The following is a 22,394-nucleotide window of genomic DNA, read 5'->3' on the forward strand; positions in this document are numbered from 1 at the left end:
TAAGTGTCGGTATCAAGTGCATGTTCAGCCCATCGCGCTGCCTTCTGAAGCTTCTCTGTCAGTGTTTGTTGCAGGCCTAAAGGGTTAGTTCACCCAAATCACAACAAAACATATTTTCCCCTCTTACCTCGTGGTGACACCTGCCCAGTATTTTCCCCCAGAATCTTCCTTCCTTCCTGCAGATTTAATGAAATTTTCAGAATTTGTGCGCTCAGATCAGCGTACTAATTTGTTGTTCGATGCTATCAGCATCCCCAGAGCAGGTGAGGGTCCAGGAATGTCATTCCATTCATTGGCTGCTGAGGTAAAGCAAACAGAGTCGACTCCCTGACCAGCAGACCACCGACGTCCGATGAGTAAACAGGAAACAGAGTGAACAACAAACAACAGCATGGAGGAAACAAAGTATTTACATGTTGTACATTAATCCACCAGCTTCTCTGCATGTTATAGACCTCTGACCAATCAGCAGTCATTAAAGACTTTCTGAGGTTATTCCTGAGAGACAGACGGGGGTCTCTCATTTACTTCACTGCAGTAATGAAATTATTTTGATTTTGTTTGAATCAAATTATACCTAAGCATCTAATACATTAATCTTTTTCTGTTTGAGATTGTTCAGCAGGAACTTGTTAATAACTTTGTTATAATAAAGTAACTTTACATGAGTGTGTTATTTAAGTTATGAAACAGACACAAAGATGTGTGTGTTTACAAAGTCTTGTATTGGACATTTTGATACAGCTTGATTTGTCCAGTCAAGTGAGGAATTACACGCATACTCGATGGATTTAACTCTGATGCCATCAGTGCAGTGAGTAGTTAATTATAAATATTGCAGATAACAGACTAGATTAGACAGGGTGTGGAGGTCAGGCTGGTGAATATGTGTGTAGTTCAGTTTTCCAGATTTTTGGGGAAATTATTTGTTGTTCCATGTAGGAGAATTAAGAGTAAACAACATAATGATTGATAAAAATCGTTTAAAGCTCTTTTGTTTCTGAAGCAGGATCTCCTGTGGAGGACAGATCTGCCCTCCTCACAGATCTGAGACCCTGCAGCCTCACCTGATCGATCCTGCAGAGAAACGTCCCTCGTGCTGTGCATCATGAATACGTCCTTTCTGTTTTACATCCAGAGTGGATCAACATGTGTCCAGTGCTGAGCGTAAGCACTGAAAAACACCCACCAGCTCCTGTTTAAATCCTGAACATTTTTCATGGACAGTTTCGATGTGGGAGTTTACACTCAGATAACAGTTTACATTAAACACATATTGAACATACGCACACACATAGGCCAGCACTGGGGAATATGAACTGCCTCCAGCAGGTTTTGGACCTCACACGATTTCAAGTACAGCCGCCAAACAGATATACATGTTTTAAAATAACATAAAGTTAAAGGTCTCACCTAACGACAGTGAGCACCGAATGAGAAATGTCTCATGTCTTTTTCTAATTTCTTCCTGAGTCTGTAAAAGAAATCTGACACAGCAGGAGTTCTGCAGTACATATGACAAAGCCATCAGTCAGCACAGCACCATGTGGCTCCAGCAAACGTCCTTACTCTCCCCTATGGTACAGTGCAACATATAAAGTGTTTGAATTTAAACTAAAACTTAAAAAACAAAGATGATACAAGTCTCTAAAATCAGGCCCTCCTGCAGGGTTTCTAGGAGCCATTTTTGGGGCCTCAGACCAAATGTTGAGACACAACATAATAGTTGACAAATAGCCAAGAGGAAGAAACAGAGAGAGGCTGTAAGTGAGATTTATCTTCTGTTCAAAAGGCCACCGAATTAGTTAGCGGAGCACACAGGCTGTTATCAGCTGGTCAGGGATAAAATACTCCTCCACTGTGTGTGTGTGTGCGTGTGTGTGTGTGTGTGTGTGTGTGTGTGTGAGAGAGAGAGAGAGAGAGAGAGAGAGAGAGCAAAACACTGAATGGTGGTTCATTTTGTTTTCCAATTCCAGTTTAAAGAGTCATTCATCACTCTGCAGCTGTGAGTTGGCATTGTGGGAGATTTCAGTTGCCATAGAAGTTGACAAGCTGAGGGGCAAAGGGAGGACAGACTGATAAAGGGATGGAGGAGATGAAGAGGCAGGGAGAGGAGGAGGAGGGAAAGGAAAGAAAGGAAAGAAACCAACACACTGAGTTGACAAGGACAGACTTTGGGCTTGGAGGAGGATGGATGGAGAGAAAAAAATAGTGATGGAGTGTCAAGATGGTGGGTGAGATATCAGATGAGTAACATATGAAAGTGAGGAAGTGAGAGTAGTGGAATGGGGGATGGAGGGGGGGAGAGGGGGAGTAAAAGAGAGAGAGAGATTCCCAGTCACTTGTGGCTGAGAGCCAAACTTACCACAACCACGCAGAGCTTCTTGGAAAATCTCTTCTTGTTCTTTCTCATTCCCTTCTCTGTCTCTCTAATTCTCACTTCACACACTCACGTACAGCAAACACACACGCACACACACACGCACACACATGCACACACCCTGGCAGGAGGCCAAGCACCACAGCCACTGAGGGGTTCAAACATTCCCTTTTTTATCAGCCCTAAATTGAGAGAATTCAAAACTCTCATCTGTCCTCCCTCAGCTCTGCAGGGACAGCAGGTAGTCAAAACAGACTTATGACATTAATTTTGTTTTCCTTTTTACACGTTTTAAACTGCTGGGGAGGCACTTAGCTGTTTAGAATAGTTTGACTGTGGACAGGAGAGGGAAGAGCGGATGTGAAACAGACAAACTGAGGGGGAATTCGTTTGTTGTGGCAGCACAGGGACAGAAATAAGAACTGATAAGTAGAGAAAACTAAAATAATCAGTGAGAGGGATTTACAGTAAAAGCAGAAAGAGCAGTTAACAAGTCAAGTAGTAAACAAGTCTAAACAGTAAACAAGTCTAGTAGTACACATGAAGTTATTGCGACCGGTTTTGTACTTTCACCCATCAGCCACAACATTACAACAAGCGCAGTGAATAACATTAATCGTCTCTTTACAATCCAGTGTTCTGCTGACACTTTGTCTCTGAGCCACTGAGGCATGGACACAGGGCCTCTGGGCGAGTCTGTCTGGCACCGGGGCTTTGGCGGCGGATCCTTTGAGTCAGTGGGTTGTGAGGTGGGGTCTCCATGGATTAGACCAGTACGTCCCACAGATGCTCCGTCGGATTGGGATGTGGGGAATTCAAAGGCCGTGTGGCCGCCTTGAGCTGTGTGTCACGTTCCTCTGATCGGCGGCGTTGTGGTGTGGCAGGGCACATTGTCCTGCTGCGTGGACGCGCACCCTGTGATGCGGGAAGAAAATAGTTCCTACATGAACCTGCTCCTGACAGCGTCTGTGGATTATCTCGACTGACCAGGTCATGATTTCTGGGAGGGGACATTGCCGTTGAGTTTGTCACGTCTAATTTTTGGCTCTTTGAGCACTATAAGTGAAGTGTCATCTAGTTAGAAGGCAGACGTCTCTATGGCTGATCTCCAGAGCTCTGCAGCTCACACCACAACTATCTCGATGGATTAGCAGCCCTGCAGCTAAGAGGAGAAACATGTGAATGGTGGATTTGGGGTGAACTGTCCCTTTAACGCGCTTCAGTTCAAAAGCGCTCATAAGAGTCATGTTGTTCCTCTTACAAGCTGCAATCCAAGTCTCACTCTCCCTTCCTCCTTCCGAAACCTCAGCTGCTGTTCGTTCTGTCTGCTACCACATCTCAGTGTCTGTCATCCAGTCAGTGACTCCATCATCGAGTGGCGTCCGTCCAGCATCCCATCTGTTCAAACACGCTGGTCATTAATACTTCATAAAACACTGGATTTATTTATTGTCATAGTAAATAGATTAGGACACACAGGTAAAGTTTCAGACTCGTCTTTCAGCAGAGACTTCCATGTCTTTCTTCTTTGTGTCTGTGCAGTGAAATAAGCACTGCGGCATTTTCATTTATTTATCCTACACTTTTCCTGCAGCCTGTTCTCAAATCTAATTCAAAATTCATCTTCAAATGTTTCCCTTGAAGCAGGTGGTGGCACAGCGGGACAGGTTGTGGTCCTGAACTGAAGCGGTGATTCTCAAAAGATGCATTTCCTGACCTGCCGTTACTGACCGTGCTGAGTCATATCCTCACGCAGACAGACGAAACACGTTAACCAATCGCTTTCACCAAGGAGCCGTTTAAACTTTAACATTCTTTGGTCTGGCAGTTGTCCAAAAACAGGTCCAAGTTAGTGAAGAAACTGTTGGAATACTTTGTGGTAATTTGTTTTGTCTTGAATCAAACCGCGACCACAAAAAAAAGGCACATTGTGAACACCAGGTCTCTCAGCTGAGTTAAGGTGCGTTTTTATATTCTCTGCTGACAAGCTTGACTGGCTTTAAAAAATGTATGTAAATATTTAAAAATGTAAATTATGAGATAGATAAGTCCCAACCAGTTGACTGAAAGATGACTGATTTTCATTTTCAACCCCTGAAATGTTGAGGGGCACGTACCTCTTTAAAATGTCTTGTTATACACCCTGGAACATATAAACAAGTGACAGTACAACACACACACACACACAGACACACACACACACACAGACACACACACACACACACACACACACACACACACACACACACCACTGTGTTGACTTAGCCCATCTGGTCCTGATTGTGGTGAGATGATTGAGATGTTTGCTGTAGCTGTAGTTGTGACCCGGCAGGCTTAACTGTTGACTGACACACACACACACACACACACACACACATAAATTATGGATAGCGGTATTTGCTGATGTACACTCACTCATTCATTTCAGTCGTACAACGCTGTGAGCTTCCAATACACCGAGTGTCAGTGTTAAACATGATGAACAACAGACTGCTGGAAGGTAATTAGACAGGAAGACTTCTCCTTTTCTTTTCCTTGCTTTTCTTTTGTTTTAGCTGGTGTCCCTGACGGGAATTGAAGCAGTTATCTTGGCTGTGACTTCATCTCCATTTACGAGAATTCTCTGTGAATCCTGATGTCTCAACATGAAAATCTGATTGAGCATAAGTAGTTTGGACTTCCTCAGAAGAGAATCAAAGTGTGCTGCAGCTGAGTGTTTTAAACTAAATAACTGTGCAGATCATTAAAAAACGTGGCTCGTTCTGAACTTTCAGAGCTTCAGTCTTGGTTAGCGAGCATGTGGACCTTGAGTGGAGATTATTTGGTCTTAAATCTCGTCCGTAAAGTGTCATCGACTGCAGAACGTAGCCTTTCTGTAGAGACGTAGCACCATGTGGTGGTCATGTCTTCATGTCTGCGATCGTTAGTGGCGGAGGACGTATTCGCATCCTTATCTTAAGTAAAAGTATAAATGCATCACTATCAAAATGTACTTAAAGTATGGAACATAAAAGTCCTTGTCTGCAGACTGTCATCTTACTAAATGTGACATAATGGATTTTTAATCCAGGTTCTTCTGTAAGCTGCATTTTTAGTCCAGTGGTTCCCAGCCGAGGGGTCGGGCCTCCTCCAAGGGGTCACAGCATAAATATGAGGGGTTGTGAGATGATTAACAGGAGAGGAAAGAAGAAAAACAAAGTCCTGATACAAAACTCTGTAGTATTTTTATACTGTGTTCCTACAGTAGAGGAGGCTGCAGTCCTGGGACTTTTGGCTAATCTTTGCATTTTGTGAATTGTTGATTAATTTTACTGCTGTGGGCCTCTAACAGCGATTTAAATGAAACCATGTGAGGACTTTAGATGGGAAAAGTCTCTTTGGTACAACTGCTAACAATTCATAGACATCTGAAACATGAGGCCGGGGCCCCAACCAGACTTTCTTCTTGTAAGAGATCAGAAACCAGAAGGTTGGAAACCACTGGTTTAATCTTTAACAGTAATTGTGTTTTATGAGCTTATCCTGTGTGTTTTATCTAAGTATACCAAATAAATGCTGTGGAATAAAAGGTGCCGCTTTTGCCTCTGACGTGGTGAAGTAGAAGTTTAAAGATTTTCCAATACAGCAAATGCAGGCTTAAACACACAGTGTGTTACTTCTGCCAGAAGGCGTCTCTCAGGGGAAATCTGACGTGACTCAGGTGTTCACAGACGAGGTGATGTTTCATTCACGTTACGCTGAGTCCCGTCCACCGACGTCCTTCCTCCCTCGCTGAGTCTCTCCTGGAAGTCAAAGCGACAGGCGACCAAATGAAACTCACTGTTAGCTTGAATAAAATCACTGAGTTCTCTGGGTGCAAACATTGTTGGAAGAGTAAATTGTTTTTTGACATTGTAATGGCAAAATGTCTTGTTTGTTTGTTTGGGAGTGGGAGGTTGGAAGTTATTTCTTACCACAAATGAGTCGATGTTCCACTTTGCCACATGCTGTGACAGAGATTTGATCCCGTCCTAATTTGTTTGGGAATATTGTTTTTTTATGTGTGTGCTTGGCCCACTTCTAATGCAGAGTCCTCACGCTGGCGTCCTCTGGGAGCAAAATTCAAAATAACAGAACGAACTTGGTTCCTCTCCACTGTTTTCCCACTTGTAGCTCTTTCACAAATTTAGTTTTCCCATAAAAAGCATTAAAATCTACTTCAGCACTAAAGAAATTGAAAGATAAAATTGCATCTGCTTCTTGTTTTATTCTCCTCTCAACAAGCTAGAAACGAGCATGTGAACTTGGTGTTTGAACTGATGGTAAATGTGCATCCTGATCAAGTCAGTGATGACTGTTTTGTGTATTGACTGAGTCAGTTCAAGACTTTGTGGTGGAGTTCATTCTTGAGCAAAGTTTGACTCATCAGGGATCCCTCAGATCACCGTAACCCGGGAGAGGACGGGTAGACTAACGTTCCTCCACTTGACCCTCGGTCTTTGCTTGATGTCTTAACACTAAATCCACTTTGTTGAGTTGATACATTGCGTGTGCAGTCACTTTAATGTCAATCCTGGTTGCAGACCCCTGCAGTAGAAATACTGCAGTAGTAGGGTTGGGTACTGAACTGACTGAACTACTGCTGAGTACTGATTCATGTTAGACTAAACACTGTCACATTTCGGTACCTGAAGGAGCATCTGGGTGAGGGAGAAACCGAGCGAGAGGACGTCGCCTCTTACTTAACTTGAACAGAAAATGATGCTTCAGCTGAGACAACAGGTGTAACAGTCAGTCAGACTGTGAGGGAGTGGACGTATCGGGGTGGTCAAGCCAAAACCAGGTGTTTAAGTTGCTCTTTAAATTCATGCAGCTAATAAAAGCATGATGTTGTTATATTCTGTTCATGTGTAAAGCTTTTCAGCAGTGGTTTGGTGTTTTAGAAAACACCTGTCAGGACGTGCTGATGTTGGAGCAAATGAGGCACGAGGCGTCAAAACAGCAGAGCGTCCAGGCCAACTCTGACAGGTGAAGAAACACGACACACCTGACGTATGATCCTGTGTTATACACATGAGGGGAGGAATGTTTTAAACTAAAGTATTTTTTATTTGACTCCTTTCAGTCCATATCCTTTAAAAAATCTGCTGTAAACGTGATGTGTTGCAGTGCTGCTTCCTGGTTGAACTGAGGTCACTGTAGCTGTGCACAAGCAGTAATGGATCAGCATCACGGCTGTTCAAGACATATTGCCAAGTCATGGACCCCCGTGTCAGAGAAAAGAAGCAAAGATCAACCTTGAGAAACTGATGACTGTGCAGAGAGGTGAAGCGATTATTTGCACACCTCGGGTTCATACATGAGAGACACAGAAATAGAGAGAGAGAGGAGCGAATGTTGTTGAGGGTAACGGAGAGTGTAAGAGTCAGGCACCGCTCAGAGAGATGTAACCCGACATGTCAGGAGGGGCTCAGCTCACAATCGAAGCCCGAGGCTGTTGGCTTGTTCTGCTGCTTTGTGATTCAGCCAAAACATCTGGACGCTCTGATACTCGGAGACTCGCCGCAACAACAGAACAAGCTGCATGCACACGGACATGTGTCTCTCTGCTCCGACTTGTCGAGCTCGTGATGCAAATTGAACTGAAACAGGATCCGTGCTGTTGCACATTGAACAAAAGTCGTTTCCATTGTGCTCTCTGCACAATACTGATATCATTTCTCTTGCTGCGTGATACCTGCAGGTTTCCATTTTCAGAGAAATCAAAAACTGAACGTCTGCTGATGCAGCTGCCCCATCGGGACCGTGACACAGCAGCCAAGTTTGACCAAATGAAACTAAACAAACTGTGGCAGCCAGTCAGGGGAACATCACAAAACATACTGCTGTGCTGAAAGTAATGTAACACTGATGCTTTCCGGAGAGGATTATTCTCAGTCATTAATGTTTATTCTCCAAACTGTGGCCAGTCTGTCGTTGTCGTTAGGCGAACCGATCTTTATAGATTACAGCAACATATGAAAAATTAAAGAGAAAATATGTGATTTTCCACCTCAGTGTGATAGAAAGTTCTGCTGCATGTAAAAAAAAATGGTCCAGGCTGTTGTACAGTATGTGGCAGTAGCAGAGTGTAGCCGCCAACCGGTGTGGATGGTTTTGAGCTTGTCCTGGATGCAGGATGGGTCTGAGGTCAAAGCCAGTGTCTTTAATTAGACCCGAACAGCCACCGAATTCACATCTGCTTGCAGCAGGTGATGTGAATGTATTAAACTCACGTCTGTCACGTATTCAGGCGAGTTGAGCGAGGAGGATGTAAGTGTTCGGGGCTTTTGGAGTGAATGAACACTTGAGACACATAATAAACAGAAATGACCCTGCAATCAGATATGTCCTGGAGACTGTCGGAGACAGGACGAGAAGCTGGGGCTCTGATGGTGCGAGCCGTCCAGTAAACCGACCTCCGTCACTTCGCTGCTGCTGCACAGCATCACACCGCTTTGTGTTCATAAGCGACGGTCATTTTCAGCTGTTCGCCTGAACTGACACTTCTGGTTTCACTCTCACACTGCCCCTCCTCAGTCCAGTCACTCAGATCCCACTGTGCACTTGTTACCCCAGATTGTTATCGGTGCTACTTGCCTGTGCGTCAGTCTTATTATCGGGGCTGTTTGGTGACCCACCCACCCCCTCCATTCCCCCTGTGAAGTCACCCAGAGGGCCAGATCACAGCGAAGCCAACATGTGGTTTGAGTTAGCATGTCAGAAACAAGCCGTCCATACGTGGGGTTGCCTGCGCAGTCCCACAGCGTGTACACGTAGAGCGAATTATGTTTGTGTGTGTGTGCATGCTTGTATGAATATATGCCAGTTTGTGTGTGTGTGTGGTTCCAGTCCTACATCAGGAAATAAGGGTCAGTTAAAAAGTCAGCACATTGTGTCTCTTGAGACTCAACAAGAGAACCTGCTGAACTGTGGTTTTCTTGTTTGTGTGGATATTCTCATTGTTTTCCCTCTTTGTGAGCCTCTCCTTCGTTCTCTGCCTCTCCAACAGCACATTTTCAGTGCGTCTGTTCAAACCAGCGCTGAAGCTATTTTGTGCTTCTGCGTCTCTCTGCTGGTTGGGTTGTGCGGCAGCCAGGTGGACGTTTTGGCTTTCGTCAAAGTTGATCTGCGGGAAGCGGAGCGGGAGGGAGAAACCAAGCAGCTCGTTCCAGCTCCTTTCTCCTTGTTTGATTATTTGATTAACATTCCCTCGTTGTTCCAGGTTAGTTGAATTCACTCGCGCGCACAAAAGTCCCTCCGAAAGGCCGCTGCGATTCATATCTCACCGCTGGTAAAATCGTTTTCTGATTGAACAGAGCGATTCTTGTTTAATCTGAAGCTGAATTGAAGCAGACTAAACATAATAACTCTTGAGTAAGTTTAATTGGGTAGTGAAAATGAGTAATAGTGCCGTCAGTGTGCATGAAGAGTGATGAATATGATAAAGTCAATCAATGTGGATAAGATCAGCAGCCTGGTGAGACTACAGGATTAGTCAGCACTTTTGAAAAATGAGTCAGCATAACAACGATACATTAGTCTGACTCAAATGGCTTTCTGAAGGTTTTTAAGCCTCTTGAATCTAATTTAAATTTCATTTAAACAGATTGGCAGAGTCGAAAAACAAGTGATTTGTATTTTGTCTGAATCCGTGGTGGTTTTGAAAGGATGGAGCAGGTGAACCCAGATCCTGAAAAGTGAGAAGACAGGAAGTGATAAGACAGAAGATATTTATTGTGAAAGGCGAGCAAAAAGGGAAGTTTGGGTACAAAAACAAAACAACTTCTGCTTCTCAAAGTGAAAACGATCATTAGGAGGAGTTTTGCATTGGGATTCGTTGGAGAAAAGTGATCCGCACCAGACTCCAATGTGTTCCGGCCAGAGCTTCCCCTCCCAGTGACTCAGTAACTGGCTCTCCCTCTGGGACCAATCTGTTTGTTGGTGCAGCGGTATATTTATCAACTCCCTGTGCTTCTCAGTGGCACTGATATCCTGAAGACGTGGAGTCTGAGGGATGGATGGATGGATTGCTTGTTTGTTTGGGGTCAAAAGTCACAACATGGCAGTGCAAGTTGGCATTGGTTGATATTCCCAGAGAAGAGGAGACCTGCGTCTTGATGTACCGGACCTCATGACATGTTTGATTTGGTGAACTTGGTGCACTGAGTGGGCGGTTTCAGTACCGGGTTACTGGAAAGACTCATTTCTCTCTAAGGGTATGAGTCAAAATGACCATCTCCTTTGGAAATAAATTATAAAGTCCCACGTCAAATTTATCTGCCTTGTTCGCCTCGTTTCTTTATTTCTTTGCACACACTTTCATGTTCTGTTTATCGTTTCTGTCCGCAGTTGGAGAACGTCATTCAGCAGAGCTTGAAGCCGGACGTCAGTAACATCCCGCCGCATGTCGTTCACAACCAAACAGCCGCCATGCTGGAGATCGGAACAAACCTCCTGACGCGCACAGCAGAGCAGACACGCAAACTCAACGTGGTCGAAGCCAAGGTAACAAGCTGCAGGCCTGCTGATGTGGCGTTCAAAAGCGCATTTCCTGGATTTAATGTTGCGATTTCCACCAGGTGCTGAACCACACGTCTCGAATCGAGATCCAGCTTCTGGAGAATTCCCTGTCCACCAACAAGCTGGAGAAGGAGCTGCTGCTGCAAACATCTGAGATCAGTCAGCTGCGAGCCAAGAACAGGTAGAAAAGAACAAGAGAGATGAGTGGATGGATCAGAATCAAACACATCACATCTGCCTCAGTCTGCCTCAGCGTTCAGGCTCTTTGGCAGGAGCGTTAACACACACACACCTGCAGTGGCTGAAGTGCAGCATTAACGCCTAAGATGATTGAGATCACTGTTCATATTGTTGAATTTATTAAAGTAATTGAAATGTACATTATCTGGAATTCACATTATATAACATCCGCTTTGTTTTCCTCCAGCTTCTACGTGTTTGTGTCGACCACAACGTTATCAGACCCAACTTTTAATCGACTTCTGGCTTCCATATGAAGACATTTTCTTTGTGTTAAGCAATTAATATGTCCAGTAAAAAAAGTATGTGAAGAAACAGTCTACCATAAAAGAGGGGATTTATGTAGATATTGATACAGTACACGGTGTCGTATAAAAATCACCTCCAAGATGCTTTAAGATGCTTAAAAATTTCTCTGAACGACGATTTGTGTCTGATGATTTTTCCACAACAAAGTTTAATAACTTCTACCTCTGACCCAAATATGAGTCGACCCCGAGCGGAGAAAAAAAGAGCCTTATCAGCGATTTCACAACTTAACAGGGAGAATATTTGAAATACGAGCAAGTCATTAGAGATGATGGAAATACGTCCACAGCTGTTGCTGCGAGACACGTCAATATTTGGAATCACAATATTTGCACTATTTTTCACTGTGAGGTGAACTTGGACGGTGCGCTGCAAAACACGCAGAGTAATTACCAAGCGTGTTCTCTGTTTACAGTAACAGATATAATACAAACAGACTGTGTGTGTGTGTGAGTGAGTGTGTGTGTGTGTGAGTGACACAGTGTTTTTTGAATGTCACATTTCTGTCAAGTGACTTAACTGTCATTAACGAGTGCAGTCTGTTTGATTTGCATCGTGCACAGGTTCAACTGAAAGGCAGGATCAGTGAGCTGCTCTGATCCAGCTGATGGGGGTTTAGGTGCCTTGCTCAAAGGCACGTCAGCCGCTACTAATGGAGAGGGGAGGGCGTCCTCCGGTCACAAGCCGCTTCTCCAACCTCTAAGCCACGACTGCCACCCCAACAATATACACACTGTCATGATGTGGTTACAAGGCTCAGTCTGTTCCACACATGCTTGATGGATCTGATGGGGCTGAAGGCAGTGAGCATGTAGTTCACCATTCAGGGTGTTTTGTACGAGCCTGTACTGATCTGTGCTGTTCCATACTGTACCTGCAGCCTGACCTCATGGGAAGTCCTGCAGACCAGCAGGGCGACAGCAGCTGCAGCCGATTTCAGGTCACATTTTGGCCTCGTGTGTTCAGACTCACTGTAGTCAGCGTGTGTTCATCCCACAACAACAGGTTATGTACTGAGTAAACAGATGTTTGCTGTTCGTGACATATGAGTACTGGGTGTGTGTGTGTGAGAGCCAGATTTTTGTTCTCTTTATTTTCCTGCAGACATCTTCTTTTCTAATCTCCTTGTGTTCAGGAAGCGAGATTCATCACACGTCTGTTTCTGTCTGTGTGTTCGGTTGTTCCTGTCACGTTTCAGACTTGGCTCTGCTGAACCCGTCAAACTCATGAGCAGACGTGGGCTTTAGTGTCCACACTTTACAGTTCAGCGGTTGAGGGAACAGCAGTCCAGTTTTAATTTGGTGAGAAAGCATTCTTGAGGTAATCCTGCGTTTTTGAGACGTCTCTAAATGCCTCAGAGGTAGGAAAGTTTTCTCAACCACATTAAGCCTTTAATTTACCTGAAAACATTTACCAAATCCTGACAATAATGTGCTGCTGTTCAGAGAGCTGTCTCTCGTTATCTTGTGCACGTAACACCAGAATTTAATTTGGTGGAACTAATGAAGCACCAATAAACTGTTTCTAAAGTAAAAGTCAGGTCAGCTTTGTGCTGAGGACCCAGTAAGGATCTTATAAACCTCACATCATTTTCTTTGAATGAGTTGTGAAACAGCTTCAAAATTACTTTTTATTAACACACGTACGAATATAAAAAACCCTCATCAATGTTCTCAAAAACTCCCTCCACCAGTTATCATTTCTGTCAACTTTGGTTTCAGTTAGTCATTTCTTGCTATTAAAATGGACGGAAATGTCCGGATTGACAGCTGAGCTCTGCTCCTGATTGGCTCGCATGCTCTCATATTCGGGATAATTTAGCTTCATTTTTGTTAAGATGGAGAAAGTAGAGACGCGTCCTCTTCAACCGACCAACCCGGAGAAATGATGTTGCTGTGTGTGTGGCAACAAAACCACATATTATAAGCCAAAACGCGAGCTTTGGCTGTATTATTTGCGGTAGACACAGCGAGTATCTACAGTACAACAACATAATTTGGTTAAGTGTATGGTTTTAGGACGTGTGTCTTAAAACAGTGAGATGCTTTATCAAACAGCCACATTTGAATGTCTTGGTTACAGTTTTCCTGCAGGTCCCTGTTGTGCTGAGGCTTCAATAGAAAGACTTTTTCTTCTTCTGGCCTCTAATTTAAACACGTCCAGGTGGTGCTGTGTCAGTCTTAGAAAGTTAAGATTTCACATTTTCAGGTTTTCGGGTTACTGTGTGATACAAGCAGCGACATCTACATGTGGCCCCGTCGGCATGTGGCTGAGCACACGCACAAACTCGTGAAACTACACGCGTCATACAAACACACACACGCACAGGCTGTACAAACCGCAGCACCGCAGCCATCGCCGACTCCCCATCAGTCCACATGATGTTGCCTCGTTCATGTGCAGGTCAGCAACTGGCTGCTGAAAAGGTGTTTCAGCTCTTAATGTGACCAAAGTCTCACCTGCTAAAGTAAAGTGATATCACTCATAGGTGTGAAAGAGCTGCTGAAGGTGACGGATGTCGTGTCTGACTCTCGTCAGCCACACTTCAGCACGAACTGGACTTCACGTTTCAGGGTTTGGTTGGGTTTTATCCCCTGCTTTATGGGCTGCTTGACTCTAAATGGGAACATAACTTACAAAGTGAGCTTTATGCTGCAGCGAGTGAAACCGGAAACTCATCAGGAAACTGTGCACTGAGCTCATAAATAAACTGAGAAGTCTTCTCATAGTCTCATAAACTTACATGCAATCAGCCATCTTCCTGAAGCCAGTGGAGTCGCCCCCTGCTGGCCACTGGAAAGAGTGCAGGGTTAAGACACTAAGTGAGCCCCACGCACTCATTGTCCCGCCTGTGGTTTACTGTAAGCTGTTGTAATGAATGTCTTCTTGCAGCAGGACACGTTTAGTTCAGGTGAAAATCAGTTCAAACCACGCTGCTCTGTGAAAAGTTGATACTGATATTTTAAGTAATGTATTTTCCTCATGGTGTGCATTTCATACTTTTTCACCATTTAAAACAAGACCGTGACTTACTGTGGGAAACGTTTGAGAAGAAGGCAAATTTTCCCACCCGACCGGCGCAGACCCCCACCACACTTTGTGTTCTCGGCTCTCCGCTCGGTCAGCAGAGCGAGTGTGAACTGGACATTCAGCCACTTTCAGTGTCCCGTGTTTTCCCGTGAAGCCGCTGCCACTCCTTCATCAGGTTTCATTCATTTGGCTCGCACGTTGTTGATCTAACTGTGGGCCGCGGTCTATTTTCAGCAGCTACACTGCTGGTTCAGCTGCTGAGATAAAGTGGGCCGCAGTCCACTCTGGCAGAAAGAGCGACGCTCGGCTTATTAATCTATATTTCACTGTTTTACGACTTCTCTAACAAGCGGGAGTAACTCAGGAGTCTCGGCCTGTGCTGCATTATAGATTTGTGGTACAAATAGTTTGGATTCGTGTTCCCCCTCTGAGACACACACACAAGCTTCATGTTAAACTAATGTTAGCAGACACAATCCAGCAGTTATTTTGTGATGACATGCACTTTACTTGTTGGTGTACCTGCATTCCCTCAGCCTGCCTCCTCTGCTTCTTCATCATACACTCACTTCCCATTTCCCAGAATGCCTTTGCACACCCACTGGAGATGTGTCCGTCTGTGCTGTGTGTTTGCACGTGGGCAGATGCAGTCTGGTTGAACTTGAGTTGTGACCGTTTTGCTCCCAAGAGGCTCCAGTGTTTTTGCTGTTTAACTGATGAAGAACTTGATGATGATGAACTCCGCGTCATGACGTCATGTCGTGTATCGTGCAAGTCGAGTGTGTGAGTGTTTTCTGTGTGTGTGTGTGTGTCTTCCAGTCGTTTGGAGAGTAAGGTTCAGAAGCTGGAGTCTCAGCAGAAGGGCGAGCTGGAGGACATGAGGGAGGAGAAGAACCGACTGCAGGTAGGGTCAGCTGTTCACAAAGGTTGCATTGTAGTAAACACAGTATCTTAACTGTGTACTGTAAATATTGTCCCGATCATGTGTCGTAGATTTAAAAGACCAAAGATTTATTTTACTGTTTCTCTTGATTCAAACTACTTTAGTCTCAGCTGGCTGAACAGAACATAAAATCTAAGTCAAGCATGCGGTGAAATCTGAATCTGAAATCAAATGCATGAAATATAAAAAGCCAGAAAGGAGGATCGAGCCTCCACTTTGATGCGTGGATGAGCAACCAGAGTGAAGAAACAGGTGGCGTGTCGTCGTTATAAATCTGGTGCATGAAGTCCCGGCTGACAGCACAAAGCGATCGGACAGGAATGAATCTTTGTCTCGCAGTCTGTGGTCAGGAATCAGATGGCGGCCATCGAGTCTTTGGAGAGGCAGCTGAGAGTCGCCAGCAGCAACAACACGGCTCTGCAGAGGCAGCAGGCGCAGCTGATGGAGTCTGTGCACACGCTCATCAACATGGTGGCTACGACGACAGGTGCGCACACACACACACTTTCTCCAAAGCTTACACACGTGCATGTTTGGACAGCTTAAAAATAAGAGCTTTCTGTGTGTGTGTGTGTGTGTGTGTGTTCAGCGTCACCTCCCAGGAGCCACGTGTGGAGGGACTGTGCAGACGCTCACAAGGCGGGTCACTCTGTCAGTGGTCTGTATCACATCTACGTGGGCAACAGGTCTCAACCTGTGCAGGTACGGCCTGAGCTGACTCGGCGCCGGCTCGGTGTCGTGTGTTAAACGCTGTGAGGTGACACGCCGCTCGTGTTTATTCGATTTTACACGAGGAATCAAAGCTTAGAGAAAGTAGCAAAGAGAGAACAACAGCTTGACTTTAATGAGTTTAATCAGAGTGGATGAAAACAGGCAGAATCAACATTTCAACTGTTTTGATGATCGTGTCAGCTAAAAACTGAAAACAAACCTCTGAGTTCAGCTTCTCAGGTGATTTCACGAGTCAAAGCGTTTGAAATAAATGACCTTCAGCTCTGCTGGGTTTTTTCATTATTAATTCAATTCAATTTCATTATAACTGATCAAAAACAAAAGAAACTGTGGATAAATCGATGATGATGAATCATGAAGTGAGCTGAGCGTTACTGACAAAATCAAATGTATTTTTAATCTCTATTTATAAATGAAGTCGGTGTTTTAAAAAATAAACTTTAAGGGACGAGATATTCAACATGAAGGTGTTCTGTCTTCCTCCAGTGCAGGAAGATCACAAATGATGCTGAGGCCTGTGATGATGATGATGTTGTATTTAAGTGCTGTAGGTGGATTTTGTTCATGTTATTGTTGTTAGTCCAGTTTTATTCAGGTTTCAGGTCTTATACGTGATGAGAAAATGAAGATAAGATGATGATAATCACAGCAGATTTATTTCCATTTGTGCTCATGCAGCAAAGCAGATTCAAGTTCACTTCGTCCTGGTGTCCACCTCGCATTCAGAACTCCAGACCTTCTCTTTCTTCTCTTCAAGGTGTACTGTGACATGGAGACGGGTGACGGCGGCTGGACGGTCTTCCAGCGGCGATTTAACGGCAGCGTGGACTTCCAGAGGAGCTGGAGGGAATACAAGATGGTCAGTTTGGAGACAGACAGTGCGGGGTCCCGGGGACGTGGCTGAAAAGGGGGACAGGGACAACAGGAGTGTGACAGAAATGTGTTCCCCCCGCAGGGTTTCGGGGACGTGTTGGGAGAGCACTGGCTGGGTAACGAAGCTCTGCACCTGCTGACCAGCCAGGGTCAGTACTCTCTGAGGGTGGAGCTGAAGGACTGGGAGGGAAACTCCGCCCACGCCCAGTACGACCGATTCACACTGACCAGTGAGACACAGCAGTACAGGTAACAGTCACACCTGTCACAACTCAACAAGATGTCATCTCACAAGAGACGTCTTTCTTCCTGTGTCCACCCAACCGTCCAGAACCCAAAGACTCCTCGTTCAGGAACATGTCCATTAAAGGAACCTGAACCAGCAAATGTTGTTGAAAAATTAATCGAATATGAAAATATTATATTTTGCTTTTGTGTTACTGGTGGATGGGACTAGGGGGACCATAAATTATTCCTTTTTGTTGCTGGGGACGACAGAATCCTCCTCCCAGCGTTCTGCCTCTGCTTCAGTAACTAAAACAACAGGAAGTGTAATAAGCCTCTGAGGAGCTTCCAAACCTCTTTCAGCTCATATTCCTGCTCTTAGTGTGCTGATGCTTTTGTACCTGAACTCTGAATGTCTTCTGTTTGTCAACATGAAACTGAAGGTTGTATCTGAGAGGTTACAGCGGCACAGCAGGAAGGCAGAGCAGCTTGGCCACCCACGGGACCGGATTCAGCACCCGAGACCAGGACCACGACAACTGTGACCACTGCAAGTGTGCCCTGATGCTCACCGGAGGTACCGTCCCTCCTCCACTCCCCTCTCCTCTCCTCTCCTCTCTCCCCCTCTCTCCTCCCCTCCTCCTCTCACCTCCCCTCTTCTCCCCTCCTCTCCCCTCCTCCCCTCCTCCTCTCTTCTCCCCTCCTCTCCCCTCCTCCTCTCACCTCCCCTCCTCTCCTCTCTCTTCCCCTCTCCTCCTCCCCTCCTCTCCTCTTCTCTCTCCTCCCCTCCTCCTCCTCCTCCACTCCCCTCTCCTCTCCTCTCCTCTTCTCTCCCCCCCTCTCCTCCCCTCCCCTCTCCTCCCTTTCCTCCTCTCCTCCCCTCCTCCTCTCACCTCCCCTCCTCTCCACTCCTCTCCCCTCCTCCCCTCTCCTCCCCTCCTCCTCTCACCTCCCCTCCTCTCCTCTCTCCTCCCCTCTCCTCCCCTCTCCTCCTCCCCTCCTCCTCCTCTCATCTCCTCTTCTCTCCCTTCCTCTCCCCCCCCTCCCCTCCCCTCTCTCCTCCCCTCTCCTCCCCTCCTCCTCTCACCTCCCCTCCTCTCCCCTCCTCCCCTCTCCTCCCCTCCTCCTCTCACCTCCCCTCCTCTCCTCTCTCCTCCCCTCTCCTCCTCCCCTCCTCTCCTCTTCTCTCCCCTCCTCTCCTCTTCTCTCTCCTCCCCTCCTCCTCCTCTCGTCTCCTCTTTTCTCCCCTCCTCTCTGTTTTCATCCATCTTCCACCATCTTCCACCATCTCCTCCATCTTCCAGGTCAAATGCTTTTAAAGCAGTTTTCTTTTTATTCACATGTGATTTCATAGCACGGAGCCACAAAGCTGATAACAATTTGATTTGTTAAATAAAGGTTTATTAAATAGTCATTAAATAATATCTCTGTCATAAATCACACCAAGTAAGAAAATACTTGATGATTCCAGAAATACATATTTTGCTGTCAGAGGATCAAAACTAAGTGTTTCTGCTCTTTCAAACATCTGCTTGCCTCAGCGCCAAGACAAACAGCTCTGATGTTCCCCTGAGTCTCCTCTCGATGGGCCGCGAGCCCCCATCGGCCTGATCGTTTGGGCAAAAACCTCGAGCTCCCCGAGGAAAAGGCTGCAGTGGTCACCATTAGTCAGCCAGACATTTAAAATCACAGCAGTTTAGAGAGAGAGATGAACAAGAAACAACAGAGGCAGAAGGAGGAAAAAGAGAGAGAGAGAGAAAACAACAACGTGGTGAAATGGTGTTTAACCGAAAACTCTGCTCCCTCACTCCTCCCCCTCTTCCTCTTCCTCTCTCTCCTCATCTCACGTTACTCTTTCTCTCTCTCTCCATCAGGTTGGTGGTTTGACGCTTGTGGTTTCTCCAACCTGAACGGGATTTACTACACCATCGGCCACAACATCAGGAAGCTCAACGGCATCAAGTGGCATCACTTCAGAGGCCCCAGCTACTCCCTGCGCTCCACCTCCATGATGGTTCGACCTTATGACTTCTAACAACACCCCCCCACCCACCCACCTTCACGATGGTACCACCCTCAGCTATAGGACCCTCCATTATTGTGATGGTATGACCCTGCGGCTGCCGGCGCCCCTTTAAAATGCCACCCTGATGATGTGAAACACCCCTCGGCTCCAGCACCGCGATGGTATGACCCACAGGTATGACTTCAGAACTCATAACCAGATGGTACAGCCCTACAGCTTCAAACAACACCCCCTTGGCCCTAACATGGTACAACCCCGACAGCATCAGCTCCAGACCCCTCTGCCCCACCTTCATGCTTGGGAAAGTCTATCTGGAAATATTTTTCTCCTCTTTGGGTCTTTTCCTAATTGACCCTGGATCCTCGAGGGTCTGATTATTATAGAAAACTTCACGTGTCGGACTCTCTGACACACGCGGCTCGGGATCGAACCATCAACCTGCATTATGAGGACTGAACCCCAAACAAACGTAGAAGAAGGAGACACGATAGGTTGTACAATAAGTGGAGGGTAAAGGTCGTCCCTCTCAAAGACATTCATTGTGTTGCGCTTCAAAAGAAAAGTGAGAAATAGTCGCACACAGCCGGCCCGTCGCTGCATGAACTGGACATGAAAGTTGGATTAAGAAAGTAACCGAAGCTCTTCGCAGCGGCTTCGTGGTGCAGCCTTGTGTGACTTTAAAGCATCTCTTGAATCAGACCCTTCAGGTTCCCTCTGCAGTCAGTGGCCATGAAGGTAATCTCCTGCAGCATGTGAACGCCTCCAGTCAGAGTCCGCTCTTCCTTCTTCCACCAGCATTTTGTGATGAGTCGTTTCATACCTTAAAACTTTTCTTTCTGCCATCAAGTGCAGTTTGTACAACCAGACAAACATGACATGGGGAGAGGAGACTTTATTACACGGACACTGAGGTCGTGAAGCGAACACTTCAGGGTCCAGTCGTGTTTTCGGTCTCTGTGAGGTCACAGTCAGTCTGACAGAAGTGTACAGTAATAAAGACTTCACGCAAAGTCACTTCATTATAAAGACTTTGGTTGACGTTCGAGTCAGTGAAGCCGGTGGTCGGACTTCTGAGGTTTCTGCGTTTTAATCAGCACTTTGACGTGTGGATGATCGATCTGAGGATGAGCGTCGACGGTTTCTTCTTCAGACTCAGTGACTGTTGACAACCACAGAGATGATTGTGGTTTAATGGATGTTTGAGACGGCCAAGTGGACAAATGATGGCTCATGTTAGTCTGCTTACTGTTTATCAAAACAAACAGACGTGTACATAAAAAGTAGAAAGTGGTGACTATTCGAAGGATGGGTTGCCAGAGGAGAGACGTGTTGTACAGGAAAAGAACGGACTGAATTTTGTTGATGGATCAGTAATCACATTTCTGTACTGTTTGCCGTCTGTTGGACAAGAAAGAAAGAAATGGACAGGATGAAAAATGAAACCCTAAAAAGTTCAAGTGAATCTTTATGTAGTTGTTTTGTGTTTGATTTGAAATCTGGAATAGAAAGAAGGAATTAAACAAAAGAAGAAATCAAACCAGGGAGTCCAGATTGTCGAGTCCAGAACGTTGCTTTGATTACCTTCCTCATCCAAACAACCTGATTATTTCCTTGCTGTTTGTTGGACTCGTTGTTTTGACTTAGCATACACCCTCATGGCACTCATACAGACATTAAATGAGTTACAGGACAGACTTACATTATTCAACGGATTAGATTGTCCTTGTTATTATCTGAGATGTGCTTTTCAACAGAGCTGAAGAACCAGGATTGAAGTGCAGATTCTTATGATCTGGTAAAGTTAACACAAACCAACAACTGTAGAATGCTCACACAACTAGCATTAAAGGTGTCAGCGATGACGTAGAGTACGTACTGTTGTGGTCAACAGTAAATACGTGACTGCAAAACAAATAAAAACTGTACTGTCGTGCTAGCAGCTCTATGAACAGCACTGCTTTGAGCTAAATGCTAACAGCATGCGAACATGCTCACTGTTATCGTGCTAACATGTAGCAGGTAGGATATCTGCCCTGTTAACAGCCTTAGTTTAGAGTGTTAGCATGCTAATGGTTGCTAATTAGCACATAACTCATAGTACAGCTGAGGCTGATGGGAACGTCATAACCCAAAGTACTGGATATTTTATACGTTTAACTTAATGGTGTTAGAGGTTAAGATTTTTACACTTTATCCTGACATGAATGTCTGTGCAACATTTCATGGCAATCCATGCTTGCATTAGCGGTTTTCATGTGGCATTAGTGACTGGCTATTGCAGTGCAGCATTCTCATTTAAATAGCAGTCAGTACAGTTTGCATATGAAGCCTATGAGATTCTTTGCAGGTTTTTTGTCACAATAAAGACGCCTGTACTTCACCTTACTGAAATGCACTTTATGGGACAAAAAGTGATGAAGTTTGGGACAGCTGAAGTGTAACCATCTCTGCTCTCTTTGTCAGTGTTGTTTGTTCTGTGTTCAAGCTGTTTCAGATGCTGCAGACATTAGCGTTTTTTTCTTTACTGCTTATGTGTCCACTCAACTGTAAACAGACTGCAGCATTTTGTACAATAAAGTATGTCAATAAAGCCAATCTGAGGTGGTGTTACAGGTGTCAAGGTGTCACTGCCTTCCTTTCTCTGAATGGCCAACAGATTTTGTGTTTGTATTTGTACTAAAAGCAATTTTACATTACATTTGTATGAGTTATAAGCTGAAGAGATGCATTGGTAAAATCAGATATGTGTCCTTTAACTTGCTCCTTGCATTCAAAACTATGCAAATTGCATGTCATGAATAAAGATTTATAAAAACTCAAAGACAACCAACACTGCGGTTATGGTTTCTCCTGGCCCAGTTCAGTGTTACTCTGCCTCCCTCTTGTGGTTGGACTGTGTTACTACATCACAGCACACACTGTTTGCGTGGGGAAAACTGCTGTGTATTTTCGTGAATTTCTGTCTACAGTTTGTGTATAGCAGTATAGGCACATTTCTCCAGACTCCAGCCAAACAACCACTAGCCCTTATCCAGCACCGGACATAGGCCCTACTACTGTGGTCCTGGATCGAGGCGTGATCATTTCAAACAAGA

General features: G+C 45.2%; 2 protein-coding genes across 5 annotated transcripts in view; one reads left to right on the forward strand and one right to left on the reverse strand.

Moving 5' to 3' along the window:
- Positions 1-21,914, forward strand: part of angpt4 (angiopoietin 4) — a 61,098-nt gene extending 39,184 nt beyond the window's left edge. For 3 of the 4 annotated variants that reach the window (XM_046385081.1, XM_046385080.1, XM_046385083.1), the window contains 9 exons: positions 10,751-10,906; positions 10,981-11,102; positions 15,320-15,404; positions 15,783-15,930; positions 16,033-16,145; positions 16,933-17,034; positions 17,131-17,297; positions 17,717-17,850; positions 19,148-21,914. In XM_046385081.1, the coding sequence (XP_046241037.1) occupies positions 10,751-10,906; positions 10,981-11,102; positions 15,320-15,404; positions 15,783-15,930; positions 16,033-16,145; positions 16,933-17,034; positions 17,131-17,297; positions 17,717-17,850; positions 19,148-19,308 (1,188 nt within the window). In that variant the 3' untranslated portion in view covers positions 19,309-21,914. Of the gene's footprint in view, positions 1-10,750; positions 10,907-10,980; positions 11,103-15,319; positions 15,405-15,782; positions 15,931-16,032; positions 16,146-16,932; positions 17,035-17,130; positions 17,302-17,716; positions 17,851-19,147 lie in introns of those variants that run through there. The other variant, XM_046385084.1, reaches the window with a different exon arrangement.
- Positions 1-22,394, reverse strand: part of LOC124057033 (nuclear factor 7, ovary-like) — a 546,992-nt gene that overhangs the window by 71,861 nt on the left and 452,737 nt on the right. The gene's annotated exons all lie outside the window — the stretch shown is intronic.

Source organism: Scatophagus argus, chromosome 3 (genome assembly GCF_020382885.2).
Source record: "Scatophagus argus isolate fScaArg1 chromosome 3, fScaArg1.pri, whole genome shotgun sequence".
Taxonomy (NCBI): Eukaryota; Metazoa; Chordata; class Actinopteri; family Scatophagidae; genus Scatophagus; species Scatophagus argus.